General features: G+C 47.3%; 8 protein-coding genes and 1 pseudogene across 8 annotated transcripts; 3 read left to right on the top strand and 6 right to left on the bottom strand.

Annotated features, from left to right (window-relative positions):
* Positions 1-667: 667 nt before the first annotated feature.
* On the bottom strand, positions 668-1075 carry LOC125774426 (histone H4-like). The gene is given in 2 exon segments (XM_049444652.1): positions 668-937; positions 939-1075. Coding segments are annotated over 2 exon segments (312 nt in total). The 5' UTR covers positions 1008-1075; the 3' UTR covers positions 668-694.
* A 194-nt stretch (positions 1076-1269) lies between these two features.
* Positions 1270-8447, top strand: LOC125774428 (uncharacterized). The gene is given in 4 exon segments (XM_049444654.1): positions 1270-1502; positions 1504-1678; positions 7863-7915; positions 7971-8447. Coding segments are annotated over 4 exon segments (933 nt in total). The 5' UTR covers positions 1270-1274.
* Positions 2321-2798, bottom strand: LOC125774416 (histone H2B-like). The gene is given in 2 exon segments (XM_049444643.1): positions 2321-2575; positions 2577-2798. Coding segments are annotated over 2 exon segments (375 nt in total). The 5' UTR covers positions 2730-2798; the 3' UTR covers positions 2321-2353.
* Positions 2804-3361, top strand: LOC125774417 (histone H2A-like; annotated as a pseudogene).
* On the bottom strand, positions 6813-7876 carry LOC125774424 (histone H4). Its single transcript, XM_049444650.1, has one exon. It carries the CDS (start codon positions 7767-7769, stop codon positions 7458-7460), a length of 312 nt encoding a protein of 103 aa, XP_049300607.1. The 5' UTR covers positions 7770-7876; the 3' UTR covers positions 6813-7457.
* Positions 8448-8997: 550 nt separating the features above from the next.
* Positions 8998-9489, bottom strand: LOC125774402 (histone H2B). The gene has a single exon (XM_049444629.1). It carries the CDS (start codon positions 9487-9489, stop codon positions 9115-9117), a length of 375 nt encoding a protein of 124 aa, XP_049300586.1. The 3' UTR covers positions 8998-9114.
* A 243-nt stretch (positions 9490-9732) lies between these two features.
* On the top strand, positions 9733-14333 carry LOC125774407 (histone H2A). Its single transcript, XM_049444633.1, has one exon. It carries the CDS (start codon positions 9742-9744, stop codon positions 10114-10116), a length of 375 nt encoding a protein of 124 aa, XP_049300590.1. The 5' UTR covers positions 9733-9741; the 3' UTR covers positions 10117-14333.
* Positions 14334-14874: 541 nt separating this feature from the next.
* LOC125774423 (histone H4) lies at positions 14875-15616 on the bottom strand. The gene has a single exon (XM_049444648.1). It carries the CDS (start codon positions 15484-15486, stop codon positions 15175-15177), a length of 312 nt encoding a protein of 103 aa, XP_049300605.1. The 5' UTR covers positions 15487-15616; the 3' UTR covers positions 14875-15174.
* Positions 15617-16812: 1196 nt separating this feature from the next.
* On the bottom strand, positions 16813-17390 carry LOC125774401 (histone H2B). Its single transcript, XM_049444628.1, has one exon. The coding sequence runs from the start codon at positions 17200-17202 to the stop codon at positions 16828-16830; it is 375 nt and encodes a 124-aa protein (XP_049300585.1). The 5' UTR covers positions 17203-17390; the 3' UTR covers positions 16813-16827.
* Positions 17391-23227: the final 5837 nt, after the last annotated feature.

Genomic DNA, 23227 nt, shown 5'->3' with positions numbered 1-23227 from the left:
ATTTTTAGATAATTTTCGGATTTGGTAAATTATGTAAAACACACAAATATGTTGAAATATCTTTCGTAAGTCTTGAAAAAGACTGGATTTGTGAAATGCTTCGTGCTTCATCTTAACAAACGCCGATTTTTGAAAGTGTTGCAAACGGAATAGAGACAAATTTCACCGTTTTTACACACTTCAGACATTCTCAATCCGTAGCGCGTACATACAGACACACACTCATGCACACGGCGGAACCGACCATTTCAGGACTGGAACGCGGTGGAGATCGACGCGATGCTCATCGGCTTCTTCTTTTTGGCTTAACGAACTTCTACGTGACGCCTGCTGGAGGAAAAAAACATGTACCTTGTTTCCTTGCTGGTGAGAACCCATGGAGCTATAATTCGGTTTACAGCTTTCGGTGAGTTTATTTATTATTTAGAAACAAACGAGATTTCACCGTATTGTCTGCCTTCGACTGCATGTTCTTCGTAATGCGTGATGTATGTACACCACGCGAATCAAAGCGCTTGACTAACGCTTTGGTGGATGATGTCAATCAGGTAAAAATGTTTCTCAATACCTCAAATGAATCTTACGCACTTACATTCGAAACCATAAGAAAAAGAATTTTGACGCAAAGGATGTGTGGTCCTGATAAGGACCGTTGAGATGAGGGCCAAAATCTGCGTTGGCTGGTGGGTGCGGCTTAACCTCCGAAACCGTACAGCGTGCGACCCTGACGCTTCAGCGCGTACACTACATCCATCGCGGTGACGGTCTTGCGCTTGGCGTGTTCGGTATAGGTGACCGCATCGCGGATAACATTTTCCAAGAACACTTTCAGCACGCCACGCGTTTCTTCGTAGATGAGGCCAGAGATACGCTTCACTCCTCCACGGCGGGCCAGACGACGGATGGCCGGCTTGGTGATGCCCTGGATGTTATCACGCCAGCACTTTGCGATGACGCTTGGCTCCTCCTTTACCCAGACCTTTGCCTCCTTTTCCTCGTCCAGTCATTTTCGATGTCAAGCACTAACCGACCGTACTGTTCAGAAGTTCACGATTTACAACAGGGCTACGCACAATTTTCCACTCTTTTATATCATTTAGCTGAGCGCACGCACATGCACATACGCGTTTCCATACACGAGCGCTGTGCGAATGTGAGTGTGCAGGCGAAGCTAGGTTATAAAAAGGGAGATTTGGTTATTCAGCTAGCTTATTCTGAAGCATACTATCAACGCAGCCAGACGTCTTTACACGTTCCACTACCCAACCAGTGAAATGGCCCGTACCAAGCAAACTGCCCGTAAGTCGACCGGAGGTAAGGCCCCTCGCAAGCAGCTGGCCACCAAGGCTGCTCGCAAGAGTGCTCCGGCCACCGGAGGAGTGAAGAAGCCGCATCGTTACCGTCCGGGAACCGTAGCCCTGCGCGAGATCCGTCGCTACCAGAAATCGACCGAGCTGCTGATCCGCAAGCTGCCCTTCCAGCGCCTGGTTCGTGAAATTGCCCCAGGACTTCAAGACCGATCTGCGCTTCCAGAGCTCGGCCGTGATGGCCCTGCAGGAGGCCAGCGAGGCGTATCTGGTCGGCCTGTTCGAGGACACCAATCTGTGCGCAATTCATGCAAAGCGCGTCACCATCATGCCGAAAGACATCCAGCTGGCTCGCCGCATCCGTGGAGAGCGTGCTTAAATCTCGCCAGTTCCCATCGTTCATCGAGGGGCATTATCCACTCAAACGGTCCTTCTCAGGACCACCACCAATATTGATCAAAAAGATATTTCGCAAACCTTCTGCATTTACAAAAAAAAAACGGTTTGTATGTTGGAAGAATGAGCGTTTGGGATCTCATCGATTTGGGTGTGCGATGACGCGCATTTGGGAGTGTGAAATCGAATGCCTGTGTCATCTGTGTGTGAGTGAATGGGTATGAATGGCTTGTTTGTATTACTGTGAAACTTTCGTTTGCTGTTGTCGAATGGTGGGTGATTCGGTGCCTTTTTGAAGCCTATCGATTAAGCCCGTAAAGGGCAGCATGCATAATAACGCGGTTGGCGTTCAGTTTAGAACATTCATGAGAGCTTTGAGCCCGATGCTCTCCGCTGCGTACAGCGGTACTTTCGAGCAGTGTTCGTGATGCTTTTAACAAGTTAAAATTTAAGTTTAAATTGGCACAGACTCGGACTGAATGAACGCTTCGTAAAGGAAGGCTTATTTGACGATTTACACGAATTTGCTATTAGCAGAGAGACGCACTACTATAGAAAGGTTTAAACAGAAACATTCTTTTGAACAGATGCGTGTTGTGGGTCCTGAAAAGGACCGGTTTGGGGTTCGGGTAGAATTGAACTCGGTCGAATTACTTCGAGCTGGTGTACTTGGTGACGGCCTTCGTGCCTTCGGACACGGCGTGCTTGGCCAGCTCACCAGGCAAGAGCAGACGGACGGCCGTTTGGATTTCGCGGGACGTGATCGTCGAACGCTTGTTGTAGTGCGCCAAACGGGACGCTTCGGCAGCGATGCGCTCGAAAATGTCGTTCACGAAGCTGTTCATGATGCTCATCGCCTTGGAAGAAATTCCCGGTGTCCGGATGGACTTGCTTCAACACCTTGTAGATGTAGATAGCATAGCTCTCCTTGCGGGTCTTCCTTTTCTTCTTCTTGTCCGACTTGGAGATGTTTTTCTGGGCTTTGCCAGACTTTTTCGCGGCTTTTCCACTGGTTTTCGGGGCCATTTCACGATGGTATTGACGCAGCGATGTTCACAGTTGGAGGGTGAAAAAATGTATGAATAGAACTTCCAGGGGGTTCGTTCGCTTATATTCCGGTTTTCGTATCAGGCTCGTGTTTTCGAGTTGAGCGCGCAGATACAGCATAACGCGGAGTATAAAAACTCGAGTTCGGCTCGGAATTTGCTCACAAACATAACGTTCTCACAACAGGGAAGATCGTAGCGAACGCACTCTCTTACGCACCCAAGCTATCAACATGTCTGGCCGTGGCAAAGGAGGGAAAAGTTAAGGGAAAGGCAAAGTCCCCGCTCGAACCGTGCCGGTCTGCAGTTCCCAGTTGGCCGTATCCATCGTCTGCTACGCAAAGGCAACTATGCCGAGCGCGTCGGTGCTGGTGCACCAGTGTATTTGGCTGCCGTAATGGAATATTTGGCCGCTGAAGTGCTCGAGTTGGCAGGAAACGCTGCCCGAGACAACAAGAAAACGCGCATCATCCCGCGTCATCTGCAGCTGGGCCATCCGCAACGATGAGGAATTGAACAAGCTGTTGTCCGGCGTCACCATTGCTCAGGGGTGGTGTGTTGCCGAACATCCAAGCCGTGCTGCTGCCGAAGAAGACCGAGAAGAAGGCCTAAGCCTATCGCGAAATCAAGCTTCTTTCAATCTTCCGCCAAAAAACCGTCCTTTTCAGGGCGACAAATCATTTCGCTAAAGATTTCATTTGACCATTTCTGCTGAGCCCACTGCCAACGCATTCTTCATACCGCAGGTAAATCCAATAAAGTGAGAAATGCAGGAAAATCCTTAACACGCACTCCAAAGTCAAAAGAGTTCAAAGACTCTAGCAGCGGCAAATCGTAGTGAAAAATGTTCATATTTTAAACCTGTGCCGTATGTGAACTCCCACATTATTGTAAGGAGCAATGGATGAAACGTTAAAAATAGAGTCGTCTACCTGTTTTTTCACCTGGGACGAACCTATGAGCAAGAGATAATTTACATCGATCGTAAGGGAATATGGATACCTGCCTTATGTAGGTAGCATCCATGGCCTTGAACCGATGTTTTTTTAAATGATTTTTTTTAATACAATTCGTAAACCGTTATTCTGGAATGCACCGAGCCATTGCATTCCAATGTATGCGAAACCATCTCAAAACACATTCGTCATCAACAGCAGCAGCAACAGCATCAGAAACAATCCATACGAAAGAAACATTATTTACTCTTACCTGTTTCAGTACGCGGCATGCACTTCTCTCCTTTCGGTTGCTCCCTCGATGAACCAATTTTACTGTTATTCGGGTTTTTTTTCCGAACGATGCTCACTGATCACGATAGAAACGCAAACTTGAACTTTCACCACGATCCTTTTGACCAATCTTGTGTATACACGAACTCATGCACTTTCCTTCCGAATCCATGCAGCTCGATCACTAAACTTCACTCACTAGTTTGTTCACTACTCACATTCCAATTGCACTGAAGTTTACCTCGATCACGATTTCGGATCGCTGTCCCTGTCCACCGCCGATGCCCGGTTTCGTACCGCTGCAGCCGCTCCATATTATAATAAAAAGAAGCAGCAGCAGCAGCAACAACAACTACTTTAATATAGGAGCGCATTTTTTTCTTCCCGGCCGACGGGATTCACTGCACGCACTCCTCGCTCGCTCTTTCGGTGAACGCACCGGAAACGCACTTTTTCCACGCATTTTCAGTCCAGCCACGCACAATTCAGGGACACTAAAATCACTGTCCCTGTCCACCACCGATGCCCGGTTTCGTACCGCTGCAGCCGCTCCATATTATAATAAAAAAGCAGCAGCAGCAGCAACAACAACTACTTTAATATAGGAGCGCATTTTTTTCTTCCCGGCCGACGGGATTCAATGCACGCACTCCTCGCCCCCTTTTTCTGGGGAACGCATCGGAAACGCACCGGAAACGTACTTTCAGTCCACTCACATTTCTTTTCTTCCCGGCCGACGGGATTCACTACACGCACTCCTCGCCCCCTCTCCCGGTGAACGCACCGGAAACGCACTTTCTACACACGCTCTGTTCAGGGACACTAAAATAGTAGGAAAAAATATGATCCTACATGCATTTCATGCCACAGTGAAAAAAATCACGGTAAGCGACGCCAAAAGTGTGGGCGGCGCAGTTTAAGCTTTTCACTGCACACTACACACACCACTTCACTGTAAATTACTAAAACGCACACGCACACACACACACACGGACTAGTGAGCTCCACTAAACGCGGAAGAACCGGACCGATCGACTGTACGAAGTAGACTGAACTCCGTTCGGTTCCTTGCATAATGAAATACTAATATTGGAGTGAGAGTCGTGTCAGAGTTCGTGTCCTCTCTCTCTCGGTATTAAGTATCCCGAACACACATACCTAGATAAAATGATTGCCAGACTACTAGAAACGTTTTACCTAACGAATTTTGCCACTCTTTTAATGTTTTATGCTTTTGCGTGTGCAAATATCAATGTTCAAACCGTGCAAGGAACAAAACATATTTGTTGTATATATGAGCAAATTAAGTTACATGCGCATGATTATTCGATAAGAAAAAAAACACGATAAATTTTAATAAATTTTGAAAGGTCAAAACCGAAAATCTTTCCGAAATCGTTTGTGGTAGCCTTAAGAAAGACTGATTTTATGTTACGCTTTATGTTTAGCGTAAGAAACAGCAACGAATTTGCAAAGTTTTGAAATCGGGAGGGCACAAATTTTAACATGCCTTAAAACGGGACACCCAAGCGCGGACGAAATGTGCCTTCCATTGTCCTTCTCTCCAGCTACGAAATTAGTGCGAATTTTCACTAAGGAATTGCATCTCGCTCTAACTTACGCGCTCTCTTTCGTTGCGTTGGTGTGTGAGTACACTTGCACTTAACGGTATTTCTCATCGGGTGAAATTATATTTGCTTGAACAAATTAAGTTACATGCGCATGATTATGCCATAAGAAAAAATACACGATAAATTTTAATAAATTTTGAAAGGTCAAAACCGAAAATCTTTTCGAAATCGTGTATTTTACCCTTAAGAAAGACAGATTTTATGTTATGCTTTATGTTTAGAGGAAGAAACAGGAACAAATTTGCAAAGTTTTGAAATCGGTAGGGCACAAATTTTAACATGCCTTAAAACGGATACCGAGCCACGGACGAAATGTGCCTTCTATTGTCCTTCTTTCCAGCTAAGAAATTAGTGCGAATTTTCACTAAGGAATTGCATCTCGCTCTAACTTACGCGCTCTCTTTCGTTGCGTTGGTGTGTGAGTACACTTGCACTTAACGGTATTTCTCATCGGGTGAAATTATATTTGCTTGAACAAATTAAGTTACATGCGCATGATTATGCCATAAGAAAAAATACACGATAAATTTTAATAAATTTTGAAAGGTCAAAACCGAAAATCTTTTCGAAATCGTGTATTTTACCCTTAAGAAAGACAGATTTTATGTTATGCTTTATGTTTAGAGGAAGAAACAGGAACAAATTTGCAAAGTTTTGAAATCGGTAGGGCACAAATTTTAACATGCCTTAAAACGGATACCGAGCCACGGACGAAATGTGCCTTCTATTGTCCTTCTTTCCAGCTAAGAAATTAGTGCGAATTTTCACTAAGGAATTGCATCTCGCTCTAACTTACGCGTGTGAGGATACTCGCACTTAACGGTATTTTTCAGCGGGTGAATTTTAATTTTCGGATAACTATTTGCTGGTGGAAAATAAGTTACATGCGCATGGTTTTTAGATATGAGAAAATCAATGATCGATTTTAATACTCTTTAGGAGGGCAAAAGCGAAAATCTTTCCGATATCGTGTGTGTTAGTCCTAGAAAAGACTGATTTGATGGAATGTTTCATGTTTCATGAAAAATAAACCGAATATGATAAGTTCAGTTTGATCAGTTACCACTTTCAAGCGAATTTTTCTTAACCGTGTTGCTTCTCGCTCCAGCTCACGCTCTTTTTTTAATGTGACAAGGCCAAGAAAGAGAGGTACCATTTTTAGATAATTTTCGGATTTGGTAAATTATGTTAAACACACAAATATGTTGAAATATCTTTCGTAAGTCTTGAAAAAGACTGGATTTGTGAAATGCTTCGTGCTTCATCTTAACAAACGCCGATTTTTGAAAGTGTTGCAAACGGAATAGAGACAAATTTCACCGTTTTTACACACTTCAGACATTCTCAATCCGTAGCGCGTACATACAGACACACACTCATGCACACGGCGGAACCGACCATTTCAGGACTGGAACGCGGTGGAGAATCGACGCGATGCTCATCGGCTTCTTCTTTTTGGCTTAACGAACTTCTACGTGACGCCTGCTGGAGGAAAAAAACATGTACCTTGTTTCCTTGCTGGTGAGAACCCATGGAGCTATAATTCGGTTTACAGCTTTCGGTGAGTTTATTTATTATTTAGAAACAAACGAGATTTCACCGTATTGTCTGCCTTCGACTGCATGTTCTTCGTAATGCGTGATGTATGTACACCACGCGAATCAAAGCGCTTGACTAACGCTTTGGTGGATGATGTCAATCAGGTAAAAATGTTTCTCAATACCTCAAATGAATCTTACGCACTTACATTCGAAACCATAAGAAAAAGAATTTTGACGCAAAGGATGTGTGGTCCTGATAAGGACCGTTGAGATGAGGGCAAAATCTGCGTTGGCTGGTGGGTGCGGCTTAACCTCCGAAACCGTACAGCGTGCGACCCTGACGCTTCAGCGCGTACACTACATCCATCGCGGTGACGGTCTTGCGCTTGGCGTGTTCGGTATAGGTGACCGCATCGCGGATAACATTTTCCAAGAACACTTTCAGCACGCCACGCGTTTCTTCGTAGATGAGGCCAGAGATACGCTTCACTCCTCCACGGCGGGCCAGACGACGGATGGCCGGCTTGGTGATGCCCTGGATGTTATCACGCAGCACTTTGCGATGACGCTTGGCTCCTCCTTTACCCAGACCTTTGCCTCCTTTTCCTCGTCCAGTCATTTTCGATGTCAAGCACTAACCGACCGTACTGTTCAGAAGTTCACGATTTACAACAGGGCTACGCACAATTTTCCACTCTTTTATATCATTTAGCTGAGCGCACGCACATGCACATACGCGTTTCCATACACGAGCGCTGTGCGAATGTGAGTGTGCAGGCGAAGCTAGGTTATAAAAAGGGAGATTTGGTTATTCAGCTAGCTTATTCTGAAGCATACTATCAACGCAGCCAGACGTCTTTACACGTTCCACTACCCAACCAGTGAAATGGCCCGTACCAAGCAAACTGCCCGTAAGTCGACCGGAGGTAAGGCCCCTCGCAAGCAGCTGGCCACCAAGGCTGCTCGCAAGAGTGCTCCGGCCACCGGAGGAGTGAAGAAGCCGCATCGTTACCGTCCGGGAACCGTAGCCCTGCGCGAGATCCGTCGCTACCAGAAATCGACCGAGCTGCTGATCCGCAAGCTGCCCTTCCAGCGCCTGGTTCGTGAAATTGCCCAGGACTTCAAGACCGATCTGCGCTTCCAGAGCTCGGCCGTGATGGCCCTGCAGGAGGCCAGCGAGGCGTATCTGGTCGGCCTGTTCGAGGACACCAATCTGTGCGCAATTCATGCAAAGCGCGTCACCATCATGCCGAAAGACATCCAGCTGGCTCGCCGCATCCGTGGAGAGCGTGCTTAAATCTCGCCAGTTCCCATCGTTCATCGAGGGGCATTATCCACTCAAACGGTCCTTCTCAGGACCACCACCAATATTGATCAAAAAGATATTTCGCAAACCTTCTGCATTTACAAAAAAAAAAACGGTTTGTATGTTGGAAGAATGAGCGTTTGGGATCTCATCGATTTGGGTGTGCGATGACGCGCATTTGGGAGTGTGAAATCGAATGCCTGTGTCATCTGTGTGTGAGTGAATGGGTATGAATGGCTTGTTTGTATTACTGTGAAACTTTCGTTTGCTGTTGTCGAATGGTGGGTGATTCGGTGCCTTTTTGAAGCCTATCGATTAAGCCCGTAAAGGGCAGCATGCATAATAACGCGGTTGGCGTTCAGTTTAGAACATTCATGAGAGCTTTGAGCCCGATGCTCTCCGCTGCGTACAGCGGTACTTTCGAGCAGTGTTCGTGATGCTTTTAACAAGTTAAAATTTAAGTTTAAATTGGCACAGACTCGGACTGAATGAACGCTTCGTAAAGGAAGGCTTATTTGACGATTTACACGAATTTGCTATTAGCAGAGAGACGCACTACTATAGAAAGGTTTAAACAGAAACATTCTTTTGAACAGATGCGTGTTGTGGTCCTGAAAAGGACCGGTTTGGGGTTCGGGTAGAATTGAACTCGGTCGAATTACTTCGAGCTGGTGTACTTGGTGACGGCCTTCGTGCCTTCGGACACGGCGTGCTTGGCCAGCTCACCAGGCAAGAGCAGACGGACGGCCGTTTGGATTTCGCGGGACGTGATCGTCGAACGCTTGTTGTAGTGCGCCAAACGGGACGCTTCGGCAGCGATGCGCTCGAAAATGTCGTTCACGAAGCTGTTCATGATGCTCATCGCCTTGGAAGAAATTCCGGTGTCCGGATGGACTTGCTTCAACACCTTGTAGATGTAGATAGCATAGCTCTCCTTGCGGGTCTTCCTTTTCTTCTTCTTGTCCGACTTGGAGATGTTTTTCTGGGCTTTGCCAGACTTTTTCGCGGCTTTTCCACTGGTTTTCGGGGCCATTTCACGATGGTATTGACGCAGCGATGTTCACAGTTGGAGGGTGAAAAAATGTATGAATAGAACTTCCAGGGGTTCGTTCGCTTATATTCCGGTTTTCGTATCAGGCTCGTGTTTTCGAGTTGAGCGCGCAGATACAGCATAACGCGGAGTATAAAAACTCGAGTTCGGCTCGGAATTTGCTCACAAACATAACGTTCTCACAACAGGGAAGATCGTAGCGAACGCACTCTCTTACGCACCCAAGCTATCAACATGTCTGGCCGTGGCAAAGGAGGAAAAGTTAAGGGAAAGGCAAAGTCCCGCTCGAACCGTGCCGGTCTGCAGTTCCCAGTTGGCCGTATCCATCGTCTGCTACGCAAAGGCAACTATGCCGAGCGCGTCGGTGCTGGTGCACCAGTGTATTTGGCTGCCGTAATGGAATATTTGGCCGCTGAAGTGCTCGAGTTGGCAGGAAACGCTGCCCGAGACAACAAGAAAACGCGCATCATCCCGCGTCATCTGCAGCTGGCCATCCGCAACGATGAGGAATTGAACAAGCTGTTGTCCGGCGTCACCATTGCTCAGGGTGGTGTGTTGCCGAACATCCAAGCCGTGCTGCTGCCGAAGAAGACCGAGAAGAAGGCCTAAGCCTATCGCGAAATCAGCTTCTTTCAATCTTCCGCCAAAAACCGTCCTTTTCAGGGCGACAAATCATTTCGCTAAAGATTTCATTTGACCATTTCTGCTGAGCCCACTGCCAACGCATTCTCATACCGCAGGTAAATCCAATAAAGTGAGAAATGCAGGAAAATCCTTAACACGCACTCCAAAGTCAAAAGAGTTCAAAGACTCTAGCAGCGGCAAATCGTAGTGAAAAATGTTCATATTTTAAACCTGTGCCGTATGTGAACTCCCACATTATTGTAAGGAGCAATGGATGAAACGTTAAAAATAGAGTCGTCTACCTGTTTTTTCACCTGGGACGAACCTATGAGCAAGAGATAATTTACATCGATCGTAAGGGAATATGGATACCTGCCTTATGTAGGTAGCATCCATGGCCTTGAACCGATGTTTTTTTAAATGATTTTTTTTAATACAATTCGTAAACCGTTATTCTGGAATGCACCGAGCCCATTGCATTCCAATGTATGCGAAACCATCTCAAAACACATTCGTCATCAACAGCAGCAGCAACAGCATCAGAAACAATCCATACGAAAGAAACATTATTTACTCTTACCTGTTTCAGTACGCGGCATGCACTTCTCTCCTTTCGGTTGCTCCCTCGATGAACCAATTTTACTGTTATTCGGGTTTTTTTTCCGAACGATGCTCACTGATCACGATAGAAACGCAAACTTGAACTTTCACCACGATCCTTTTGACAATCTTGTGTATACACGAACTCATGCACTTTCCTTCCGAATCCATGCAGCTCGATCACTAAACTTCACTCACTAGTTTGTTCACTACTCACATTCCAATTGCACTGAAGTTTACCTCGATCACGATTTCGGATCGCTGTCCCTGTCCACCGTCGATGCCCGGTTTCGTACCGCTGCAGCCGCTCCATATTATAATAAAAAGAAGCAGCAGCAGCAGCAACAACAACTATTTAAATATAGGAGCGCATTTTTTTCTTCCCGGCCGACGGGATTCACTGCACGCACTCCTCGCTCGCTCTTTCGGTGAACGCACCGGAAACGCACTTTTTCCACGCATTTTCAGTCCAGCCACGCACAATTCAGGGACACTAAAATCACTGTCCCTGTCCACCACCGATGCCCGGTTTCGTACCGCTGCAGCCGCTCCATATTATAATAAAAAGAAGCAGCAGCAGCAGCAACAACAACTACTTTAATATAGGAGCGCATTTTTTTCTTCCCGGCCGACGGGATTCACTGCACGCACTCCTCGCCCCCTCTCCCGGTTAACGCACCGGAAACGCACTTATTCCACGCACTTCCAGGCCACTCACGCACAATTCAGGGACACTAAAATCGCTGTCCCTGTCCACCGCCGATGCCCGGTTTCGTACCGCTGCAGCCGCTCCATATTATAATAAAAAGAAGCAGCAGCAGCAGCAACAACAACTATTTAAATATAGGAGCGCATTTTTTTCTTCCCGGCCGACGGGATTCACTGCACGCACTCCTCGCCCCCTCTCCCGGTTAACGCACCGGAAACGCACTTATTCCACGCACTTCCAGGCCACTCACGCACAATTCAGGGACACTAAAATCGCTGTCCCTGTCCACCGCCGATGCCCGGTTTCGTACCGCTGCAGCCGCTCCATATTATAATAAAAAGAAGCAGCAGCAGCAGCAACAACAACTATTTAAATATAGGAGCGCATTTTTTTCTTCCCGGCCGACGGGATTCACTGCACGCACTCCTCGCTCGCTCTTTCGGTGAACGCACCGGAAACGCACTTTTTCCACGCATTTTCAGTCCAGCCACGCACAATTCAGGGACACTAAAATCACTGTCCCTGTCCACCACCGATGCCCGGTTTCGTACCGCTGCAGCCGCTCCATATTATAATAAAAAGAAGCAGCAGCAGCAGCAACAACAACTATTTAAATATAGGAGCGCATTTTTTTCTTCCCGGCCGACGGGATTCACTGCACGCACTCCTCGCCCCCTCTCCCGGTTAACGCACCGGAAACGCACTTATTCCACGCACTTCCAGGCCACTCACGCACAATTCAGGGACACTAAAATCGCTGTCCCTGTCCACCGCCGATGCCCGGTTTCGTACCGCTGCAGCCGCTCCATATTATAATAAAAAGAAGCAGCAGCAGCAGCAACAACAACTACTTTAATATAGGAGCGCATTTTTTTCTTCCCGGCCGACGGGATTCAATGCACGCACTCCTCGCCCCCTTTTTCTGGGGAACGCATCGGAAACGCACCGGAAACGTACTTTCAGTCCACTCACATTTCTTTTCTTCCCGGCCGACGGGATTCACTACACGCACTCCTCGCCCCCTCTCCCGGTGAACGCACCGGAAACGCACTTTCTACACACGCTCTGTTCAGGGACACTAAAATAGTAGGAAAAAATATGATCCTACATGCATTTCATGCCACAGTGAAAAAAATCACGGTAAGCGACGCCAAAAGTGTGGGCGGCGCAGTTTAAGCTTTTCACTGCACACTACACACACCACTTCACTGTAAATTACTAAAACGCACACGCACACACACACACACGGACTAGTGAGCTCCACTAAACGCGGAAGAACCGGACCGATCGACTGTACGAAGTAGACTGAACTCCGTTCGGTTCCTTGCATAATGAAATACTAATATTGGAGTGAGAGTCGTGTCAGAGTTCGTGTCCTCTCTCTCTCGGTATTAAGTATCCCGAACACACATACCTAGATAAAATGATTGCCAGACTACTAGAAACGTTTTACCTAACGAATTTTGCCACTCTTTTAATGTTTTATGCTTTTGCGTGTGCAAATATCAATGTTCAAACCGTGCAAGGAACAAAACATATTTGTTGTATATATGAGCAAATTAAGTTACATGCGCATGATTATTCGATAAGAAAAAAAACACGATAAATTTTAATAAATTTTGAAAGGTCAAAACCGAAAATCTTTCCGAAATCGTTTGTGGTAGCCTTAAGAAAGACTGATTTTATGTTACGCTTTATGTTTAGCGTAAGAAACAGCAACGAATTTGCAAAGTTTTGAAATCGGGAGGGCACAAATTTTAACATGCCTTAAAACGGACACCCAAGCGCGGACGAAATGTGCCTTCCATTGTCCTTCTCTCCAGCTACGAAATTAGTGCGAATTTTCACTAAGGAATTGCATCTCGCTCTAACTTACGCGCTCTCTTTCGTTGCGTTGGTGTGTGAGTACACTTGCACTTAACGGTATTTCTCATCGGGTGAAATTATATTTGCTTGAACAAATTAAGTTACATGCGCATGATTATGCCATAAGAAAAAATACACGATAAATTTTAATAAATTTTGAAAGGTCAAAACCGAAAATCTTTTCGAAATCGTGTATTTTACCCTTAAGAAAGACAGATTTTATGTTATGCTTTATGTTTAGAGGAAGAAACAGGAACAAATTTGCAAAGTTTTGAAATCGGTAGGGCACAAATTTTAACATGCCTTAAAACGGATACCGAGCCACGGACGAAATGTGCCTTCTATTGTCCTTCTTTCCAGCTAAGAAATTAGTGCGAATTTTCACTAAGGAATTGCATCTCGCTCTAACTTACGCGCTCTCTTTCGTTGCGTTGGTGTGTGAGTACACTTGCACTTAACGGTATTTCTCATCGGGTGAAATTATATTTGCTTGAACAAATTAAGTTACATGCGCATGATTATGCCATAAGAAAAAATACACGATAAATTTTAATAAATTTTGAAAGGTCAAAACCGAAAATCTTTTCGAAATCGTGTATTTTACCCTTAAGAAAGACAGATTTTATGTTATGCTTTATGTTTAGAGGAAGAAACAGGAACAAATTTGCAAAGTTTTGAAATCGGTAGGGCACAAATTTTAACATGCCTTAAAACGGATACCGAGCCACGGACGAAATGTGCCTTCTATTGTCCTTCTTTCCAGCTAAGAAATTAGTGCGAATTTTCACTAAGGAATTGCATCTCGCTCTAACTTACGCGTGTGAGGATACTCGCACTTAACGGTATTTTTCAGCGGGTGAATTTTAATTTTCGGATAACTATTTGCTGGTGGAAAATAAGTTACATGCGCATGGTTTTTAGATATGAGAAAATCAATGATCGATTTTAATACTCTTTAGGAGGGCAAAAGCGAAAATCTTTCCGATATCGTGTGTGTTAGTCCTAGAAAAGACTGATTTGATGGAATGTTTCATGTTTCATGAAAAATAAACCGAATATGATAAGTTCAGTTTGATCAGTTACCACTTTCAAGCGAATTTTTCTTAACCGTGTTGCTTCTCGCTCCAGCTCACGCTCTTTTTTTAATGTGACAAGGCCAAGAAAGAGAGATACCATTTTTAGATAATTTTCGGATTTGGTAAATTATGTTAAACACACAAATATGTTGAAATATCTTTCGTAAGTCTTGAAAAAGACTGGATTTGTGAAATGCTTCGTGCTTCATCTTAACAAACGCCGATTTTTGAAAGTGTTGCAAACGGAATAGAGACAAATTTCACCGTTTTTACACACTTCAGACATTCTCAATCCGTAGCGCGTACATACAGACACACACTCATGCACACGGCGGAACCGACCATTTCAGGACTGGAACGCGGTGGGGAATCGACGCGATGCTCATCGGCTTCTTCTTTTTGGCTTAACGAACTTCTACGTGACGCCTGCTGGAGTAAAAAAACATGTACCTTGTTTCCTTGCTGGTGAGAACCCATGGAGCTATAATTCGGTTTACAGCTTTCGGTGAGTTTATTTATTATTTAGAAACAAACGAGATTTCACCGTATTGTCTGCCTTCGACTGCATGTTCTTCGTAATGCGTGATGTATGTACACCACGCGAATCAAAGCGCTTGACTAACGCTTTGGTGGATGATGTCAATCAGGTAAAAATGTTTCTCAATACCTCAAATGAATCTTACGCACTTACATTCGAAACCATAAGAAAAAGAATTTTGACGCAAAGGATGTGTGGTCCTGATAAGGACCGTTGAGATGAGGGCAAAATCTGCGTTGGCTGGTGGGTGCGGCTTAACCTCCGAAACCGTACAGCGTGCGACCCTGACGCTTCAGCGCGTACACTACATCCATCGCGGTGACGGTCTTGCGCTTGGCGTGTTCGGTATAGGTGACCGCATCGCGGATAACATTTTCCAAGAACACTTTCAGCACGCCACGCGTTTCTTCGTAGATGAGGCCAGAGATACGCTTCACTCCTCCACGGCGGGCCAGACGACGGATGGCCGGCTTGGTGATGCCCTGGATGTTATCACGCAGCACTTTGCGATGACGCTTGGCTCCTCCTTTACCCAGACCTTTGCCTCCTTTTCCTCGTCCAGTCATTTTCGATGTCAAGCACTAACCGACCGTACTGTTCAGAAGTTCACGATTTACAACAGGGCTACGCACAATTTTCCACTCTTTTATATCATTTAGCTGAGCGCACGCACATGCACATACGCGTGTCCATACACGAGCGCTGTGCGAATGTGAGTGTGCAGGCGAAGCTAGGTTATAAAAAGGGAGATTTTGTTGTTCAGCTATCTTAATCTGAAGCATACTTTCAACGCAGCCAGACGTCTTTACACGTTCCACTACCCAACCAGTGAAATGGCCCGTACCAAGCAAACTGCCCGTAAGTCGACCGGAGGTAAGGCCCCTCGCAAGCAGCTGGCCACCAAGGCTGCTCGCAAGAGTGCTCCGGCCACCGGAGGAGTGAAGAAGCCGCATCGTTACCGTCCGGGAACCGTAGCCCTGCGCGAGATCCGTCGCTACCAGAAATCGACCGAGCTGCTGATCCGCAAGCTGCCCTTCCAGCGCCTGGTTCGTGAAATTGCCCAGGACTTCAAGACCGATCTGCGCTTCCAGAGCTCGGCCGTGATGGCCCTGCAGGAGGCCAGCGAGGCGTATCTGGTCGGCCTGTTCGAGGACACCAATCTGTGCGCAATTCATGCAAAGCGCGTCACCATCATGCCGAAAGACATCCAACTGGCTCGCCGCATCCGTGGAGAGCGTGCTTAAATCTCGCCAGTTCCCATCGTTCATCGAGAGGCATTATCCACTCAAACGGTCCTTCTCAGGACCACCACCAATATTGATCAAAAAGATATTTCGCAAACTTTCTGCATTTACAAAAAAACGGTTCGTATGTTGGAAGAATGAGCGTTTGTGATCTCAGCGATTTGGGAGTGCGATGACGCGCATTTGGGAGTGTGAAATCGAATGCCTGTGTCATCTGTGTGTGAGTGAATGGGTATGAATGGCTTGTTTGTATTACTGTGAAACTTTCGTTTGCTGTTGTCGAATGATGGGTGATTCGGTGCCTTGTTTAAGGCTATCGGTTAAGCCCGTAAAGGGCAGCATGCATAATAACGCGGTTGGCGTTCAGTTTAGAACATTCATGAGAGCTTTGAGCCCGATGCTCTCCGCTGCGTACAGCGGTACTTTCGAGCAGTGTTCGTGATGCTTTTAACAAGTTAAAATTTAAGTTTAAATTGGCACAGACTCGGACTGAATTAACGCTTCGTAAAGGAAAGCTTATTTGATGTTTTACACGAATTTGCTATTAACAGAGAGACGCACTACTATAGAAAGGTTTAAACAGAAACATTCTTTTGAACAGATGCGTGTTGTGGTCCTGAAAAGGACCGGTTTGGGGTTTGGGTAGAATTGAACTTGGTCGAATTACTTCGAGCTGGTGTACTTGGTGACGGCCTTCGTGCCTTCGGACACGGCGTGCTTGGCCAGCTCACCAGGCAAGAGCAGACGGACGGCCGTTTGGATTTCGCGGGACGTGATCGTCGAACGCTTGTTGTAGTGAGCCAAACGGGAGGCTTCGGCAGCGATGCGCTCGAAAATGTCGTTCACGAAGCTGTTCATGATGCTCATCGCCTTGGAAGAAATTCCGGTGTCCGGATGGACTTGCTTCAACACCTTGTAGATGTAGATAGCATAGCTCTCCTTGCGGGTCTTCCTTTTCTTCTTCTTGTCCGACTTGGAGATGTTTTTCTGGGCTTTGCCAGACTTTTTCGCGGCTTTTCCACTGGTTTTCGGGGCCATTTCACGATGGTATTGACGCAGCGATGTTCACAGTTGGAGGGTGAAAAAATGTATGAATAGAACTTCCAGGGGTTCGTTCGCTTATATTCCGGTTTTCGTATCAGGCTCGTGTTTTCGAGTTGAGCGCGCAGATACAGCATAACGCGGAGTATAAAAACTCGAGTTCGGCTCGGAATTTGCTCAGAGGCATCACAGACTCCGAGAGTAGTAGACACCAGCGAGAGAGCAATAAGTGAACAAGTACACCAGCGTAATTTATCTCCGCTGTCGATCATCACAGCGTACAGAACTTCGGTGACGTTCGGATTCTGTGTGCGTGTGCGTGCCACGGCGTTCGGCTATCACCATGCCGAAGCGTGGCAGGAAGAGAAACAAAAAAAATGATATGCCAGTATCAGGTTCGGAATCGATCGAGTCAAAGCGATCAAAAAGCGTCGTCTCTTCTTCGGATGAATCCGAAAATAGCATGAGCGAGGGTACTGAGTATTCCAGCTCATGCTCTTCCACCAGCATCCAGGAGGAAAACCTGGATAAATGGGTCGAGGTAAATCGACACCGGAAGCCACCTTCTATTCCGAAGGCCGCCGCCACACCTGCCACCCCTGTTGCACCACTAGCAGGGCGTAAATCAGCTCCTTCTACAGCACCGGCTGTAAAAATGCCCCCGATTGTTGTAAAAACAATCCCGGTGGCTGTGCTGCGACCAGAACTACAGGCGCGCGGCATCACACCCGAGTTTCGCATCTCTGGTGTCGGAACAGCAATTATGGTTCGCTCTCCTGTCGAGCAGCAGGAAGTTTTTACCTACCTGGAGCAGCGGAATGCTGAATACTTTTCACATGACGCCAAACACATGCGCCCATTCAAGGCAGTACTACGAGGTCTCCCTGAAATGGACCTCAACGAAATTGTAGAGGAGTTGAAAGGGAAATACCAGCTCGACGTTCTGGAAGCGTTCGAAATCAAACGCCGCGCCGTCGACATCCAAACCAGACTGTACTTAGTACACTTCAAGCGAGGTACCTGCTCGCTGAAAACGCTTCAAGCTGTTCGGTCAGTACAACAGGTAGTAGTCAGATGGGAGCACTACCGAGGGGGGAAAAAAGGCCCAACGCAGTGTCACCGATGTCAAGCATTCGGACATGGCACTCGTCACTGCCACATCAAACCACGATGTGTCATTTGCGCGGACGAACACCTGCCAGACCAGTGCCCATCCAACACTGAAACCAGCACAGCTAAATGCACTAATTGCGGTGCCACTCATCGTGCCGATGATCCGGGTTGCCCACACCGTGTGAAATATCAGGAGATACGACGACGCGCCAACGGTCGTAACACTTCACACCAGCAGTTGAGAACCAACGTGTGGCAGGCTCTTCCACCGCTGGCATCCACCATCACCCCACAGGTTAAGCCTGTTTCCTCTGCGGTTCCAGCCACTTCTCCGGTGAACCTCTTCTCACAAGTGCTCGCGGCGTCGGCTACTACCAGTGTCCGCCAAGCTGTACCGCCCACCTCATCAACAGCGCCGGTATTTAAAGCAACTGCTTTAAATACACCCGCACAAAAGGTCAGCCTGGCTCAACGCCTGGAAAACGTGAGAAATGCTCCTGACACTCCAGCTTCAACTTCTGAGGAGGAACTGTTCACCCCGGAAGAGCTCTTCAGCATCTTCACCAGGATGCTGTCTAAAATTCGCCTTTGCCGTAACAAAGGAGAACAACTCGCCGTTATCGGAGAATTGCTGATGCTCCATGGCTAACAAAACCCTCCGAATCGCCACCTGGAATGCTCAGTCTGTACGGGCTAAGCAAATCCCGCTCAACGACTTCTTGGTTCGTCACAACATCGACGCAGCGCTGATAGTGGAAACTTATCTCAAGCCTGAAATGAGTTTCTACTTAGACAATTACACCATACATCGCCTGGATCGCACCACCTCTCAATGCGGCGGCGTTGCCATCGCAATACGTCAAGGAATCCGGCACGCGCTACTCCCGCACTATAACACCACCATCATCGAAGCAATTGGGGTAAAGCTTCCAACCAGTGCTGGATCACTGCAACTCACGGCAGTCTACTGTCCACGCCAGTGCCACGGGTCACAGAGAGAAAAATTCCGACAGGAACTAAGCATCATCACCAGCAATCCGGCCCGTTCGCTCATCGGTGGGGATCTCAACGCTAAACATCAGCTGTGGGGCAACATGCGGTGCAACACCAATGGCAACACCTTGGCGGACCTTTATCAGCATGGGAATTTCATCGTGCAGTTCCCTGACGCACCAACGCACATCCCAAATCGAGGTAACCATTCTGTAATAGATTTATTTCTTTCTAATGTAATTGTCAGCAAACCCCGGACCATCGATGAGCTGAACTCAGATCACTTTCCGGTTGTTACGGAAATCGATTTGCACTGTACCCGGCATCCACCTGCTCTGCGCAAAATCTTTTGCAACACGAATTGGCTTCGCTTTGGAAAAACCGTTGACCAGCTCATCACCACCACTGACGTAGAAGCCACAATACCCGGGATTGATGCAGCAATCGCCCGACTAGAAAGTGCCATCAAAACGGGTGAAGACAAATGTGTCCCAGAGGTGAGTGTTCGGGGTGTGGTTCTCGTCCTTGATGGCCACACACGATCGCTCATTACCAGAAGAAATCAGCTGAGGCGTCAACATCAAAGAAACGGGGATCCGCTGGTGAAACATCACGCTGCGCAGCTTTCACGCGTCATCCATGAAAGAGTGCTAAACATCCGCAACAACAACTTTGCCAGAATGATCCAGCGATTGCCACCCCATGCACCCAGCTTCTGGAAAACAGCCAAGGTTCTGCGCACCAAACCCAGACCGATACCACCACTCCAAACGGCAACAAACCAAACGATGCTTACACCCGCTGAAAAATCCAATGCTCTTGCACAACAGTTCGCCAGAGCACATCTGATCGGACTACCGATGCCCAGTCCACATGAGACGGTGGTGAACGCGACAAGTGACCGACTCCAGGAAGTAAACCCGTCCCTACCATCTGAGAACCGAACAACTATCGGAGAAGTAAAGGGAGCAATTAGAAGAACGAAAAACATGAAGGCCCCTGGATTCGACGGCATCTTCAACGTTCTTCTAAAACATCTACAACATTCGGCTCTCACACTTCTGGTGAACATTTACAACGAATGCTTTGAGCTTCACTACTTCCCGCAATCTTGGAAGTGTGCAAAGGTCATACCGATCCTTAAACCTGGTAAAGATCCGACGCTGCCTTCAAGCTACCGACCTATCAGCCTGCTGGATGCTCTCGGCAAACTGTTTGAGCGATTGATCTACTGGAGACTTCGGGATGCAGTAGACGAACGACAACTAATCCCCGCGGAGCAATTCGGTTTTCGAGCCGGCCATTCCTCCACACTGCAACTGCTTCGACTGAAAAACACCGTAGCGAGCAGCAAACGAGTTGGAAAATCCACTGCTGCCGTTCTGCTGGATATAGAGAAGGCATTCGATAACGTATGGCACGACGGGCTCGTCAATAAACTAACCAAGTACGGGCTTCCAACTCATCTAGTGAAGCTAATCCAAAACTACCTGCAGCATCGGACGTTCCGGGTCGTCATCTCTTCGTCTGCATCTAGTATGACTACGATTCCAGCTGGTGTCCCTCAGGGCAGCATCCTGGGACCCCTTCTATACCTGCTGTACACCGCCGATCTACCAGTCCTTCCCAGTGGTGCTCATATCTTTCTGTTTGCGGACGACATAGCTATCGCGACGAAGGGCAGGTCACTTGCAGAACTTAGGAAAAGCACTCAGCGCTCCGTTGACATCATCCAGCAGTTTGCTTCCAGCTGGAAGATTAAAATAAACAACACGAAGACGCAAGCGATGGTCATCCCCTATCGTTGTAAGAAGCAACTCATCAGCCCGCAAACTCATCAAATCACCATAGACAAAGTCCGGATTTCATGGAAGTCGACGGTCCGGTACCTCGGTGTCACCATCGATAACCGGATGCTGTTCCATCATCAAACAAAAGAAATATCAACCCGGTTGATCATCCTCCTTAAAAAGCTCTACCCGCTCATCAATAGACGCTCCACACTGGATCCTCGCAACAAAGTAGCTGTCTACAAGCAGATCATTCTACCCGCAGCTACATACGGCATCCCTGTCTGGCGTTCCTGCGCTAAGACGAACCTTCAGAAAGTACAAACCGGTCTTAATCGCTTCCTACGGCTGATATTGAACGCTCCTCGCTGGACACGGCTTGAGGAGCTCTACGACGCTGCAAACACGTCACCGTTCGACGAATTGGCCGATAACATAATAAGCCGACTGCAGAACTCTACATCCACCTCAAACCACCAACTGGTAAGAGATCTCAAATTTAGGTAGTAAATAGTTTTTAAGTTTTTAGATTGTAAGTAGTTTTTAAGTCGTTAACTAGTTTTAAGATTACATCTACCATAAAGCCTCTGGGCTACATAACAATCAAAACGTTGAAAACGACCTGCCAACGGGCAAAAACAAAACTAGCGTTGAAAAGCTTAAAGCTGTGTCTCGCAAAACAATGTTATAAACATGTACTTAAAAATCCATCCATCAATAAATTATTATTATTATACGGAATTTGCTCAGAGGCATCACAGACTCCGAGAGTAGTAGACACCAGCGAGAGAGCAATAAGTGAACAAGTACACCAGCGTAATTTATCTCCGCTGTCGATCATCACAGCGTACAGAACTTCGGTGACGTTCGGATTCTGTGTGCGTGTGCGTGCCACGGCGTTCGGCTATCACCATGCCGAAGCGTGGCAGGAAGAGAAACAAAAAAAATGATATGCCAGTATCAGGTTCGGAATCGATCGAGTCAAAGCGATCAAAAAGCGTCGTCTCTTCTTCGGATGAATCCGAAAATAGCATGAGCGAGGGTACTGAGTATTCCAGCTCATGCTCTTCCACCAGCATCCAGGAGGAAAACCTGGATAAATGGGTCGAGGTAAATCGACACCGGAAGCCACCTTCTATTCCGAAGGCCGCCGCCACACCTGCCACCCCTGTTGCACCACTAGCAGGGCGTAAATCAGCTCCTTCTACAGCACCGGCTGTAAAAATGCCCCCGATTGTTGTAAAAACAATCCCGGTGGCTGTGCTGCGACCAGAACTACAGGCGCGCGGCATCACACCCGAGTTTCGCATCTCTGGTGTCGGAACAGCAATTATGGTTCGCTCTCCTGTCGAGCAGCAGGAAGTTTTTACCTACCTGAAGCAGCGGAATGCTGAATACTTTTCACATGACGCCAAACACATGCGCCCATTCAAGGCAGTACTACGAGGTCTCCCTGAAATGGACCTCAACGAAATTGTGGAGGAGTTGAAAGGGAAATACCAGCTCGACGTTCTGGAAGCGTTCGAAATCAAACGCCGCGCCGTCGACATCCAAACCAGACTGTACTTAGTACACTTCAAGCGAGGTACCTGCTCGCTGAAAACGCTTCAAGCTGTTCGGTCAGTACAACAGGTAGTAGTCAGATGGGAGCACTACCGAGGGGGGAAAAAAGGCCCAACGCAGTGTCACCGATGTCAAGCATTCGGACATGGCACTCGTCACTGCCACATCAAACCACGATGTGTCATTTGCGCGGACGAACACCTGCCAGACCAGTGCCCATCCAACACTGAAACCAGCACAGCAAAATGCACTAATTGCGGTGCCACTCATCGTGCCGATGATCCGGGTTGCCCACACCGTGTGAAGTATCAGGAGATACGACGACGCGCCAACGGTCGTAACACTTCACACCAGCAGTTGAGAACCAACGTGTGGCAGGCTTTGCCACCGCTGGCATCCACCATCACCCCACAGGTTAAGCCTGTTTCCTCTGCGGTTCCAGCCACTTCTCCGGTGAACCTCTTCTCACAAGTGCTCGCGGCGTCGGCTACTACCAGTGTCCGCCAAGCTGTACCGCCCACCTCATCAACAGCGCCGGTATTTAAAGCAACTGCTTTAAATAC

The sequence above is a fragment of the Anopheles funestus genome, unplaced genomic scaffold (assembly GCF_943734845.2).
Source record: "Anopheles funestus unplaced genomic scaffold, idAnoFuneDA-416_04 scaffold_53_ctg1, whole genome shotgun sequence".
NCBI classification, from domain to species: Eukaryota; Metazoa; Arthropoda; class Insecta; order Diptera; family Culicidae; genus Anopheles; species Anopheles funestus.
Note: the sequence above shows the minus strand (reverse complement) of the source record. Positions and strands in the feature narration are given on the sequence as shown.

Coding starts and splice junctions, on each gene's coding strand:
- LOC125774424 (XM_049444650.1), bottom strand. CDS start 7,769: ATGACTGGACGAGGAAAAGGAGGCAAAGGTCTGGGTAAAGGAGGAGCC.
- LOC125774402 (XM_049444629.1), bottom strand. CDS start 9,489: ATGGCCCCGAAAACCAGTGGAAAAGCCGCGAAAAAGTCTGGCAAAGCC.
- LOC125774407 (XM_049444633.1), top strand. CDS start 9,742: ATGTCTGGCCGTGGCAAAGGAGGAAAAGTTAAGGGAAAGGCAAAGTCC.
- LOC125774423 (XM_049444648.1), bottom strand. CDS start 15,486: ATGACTGGACGAGGAAAAGGAGGCAAAGGTCTGGGTAAAGGAGGAGCC.
- LOC125774401 (XM_049444628.1), bottom strand. CDS start 17,202: ATGGCCCCGAAAACCAGTGGAAAAGCCGCGAAAAAGTCTGGCAAAGCC.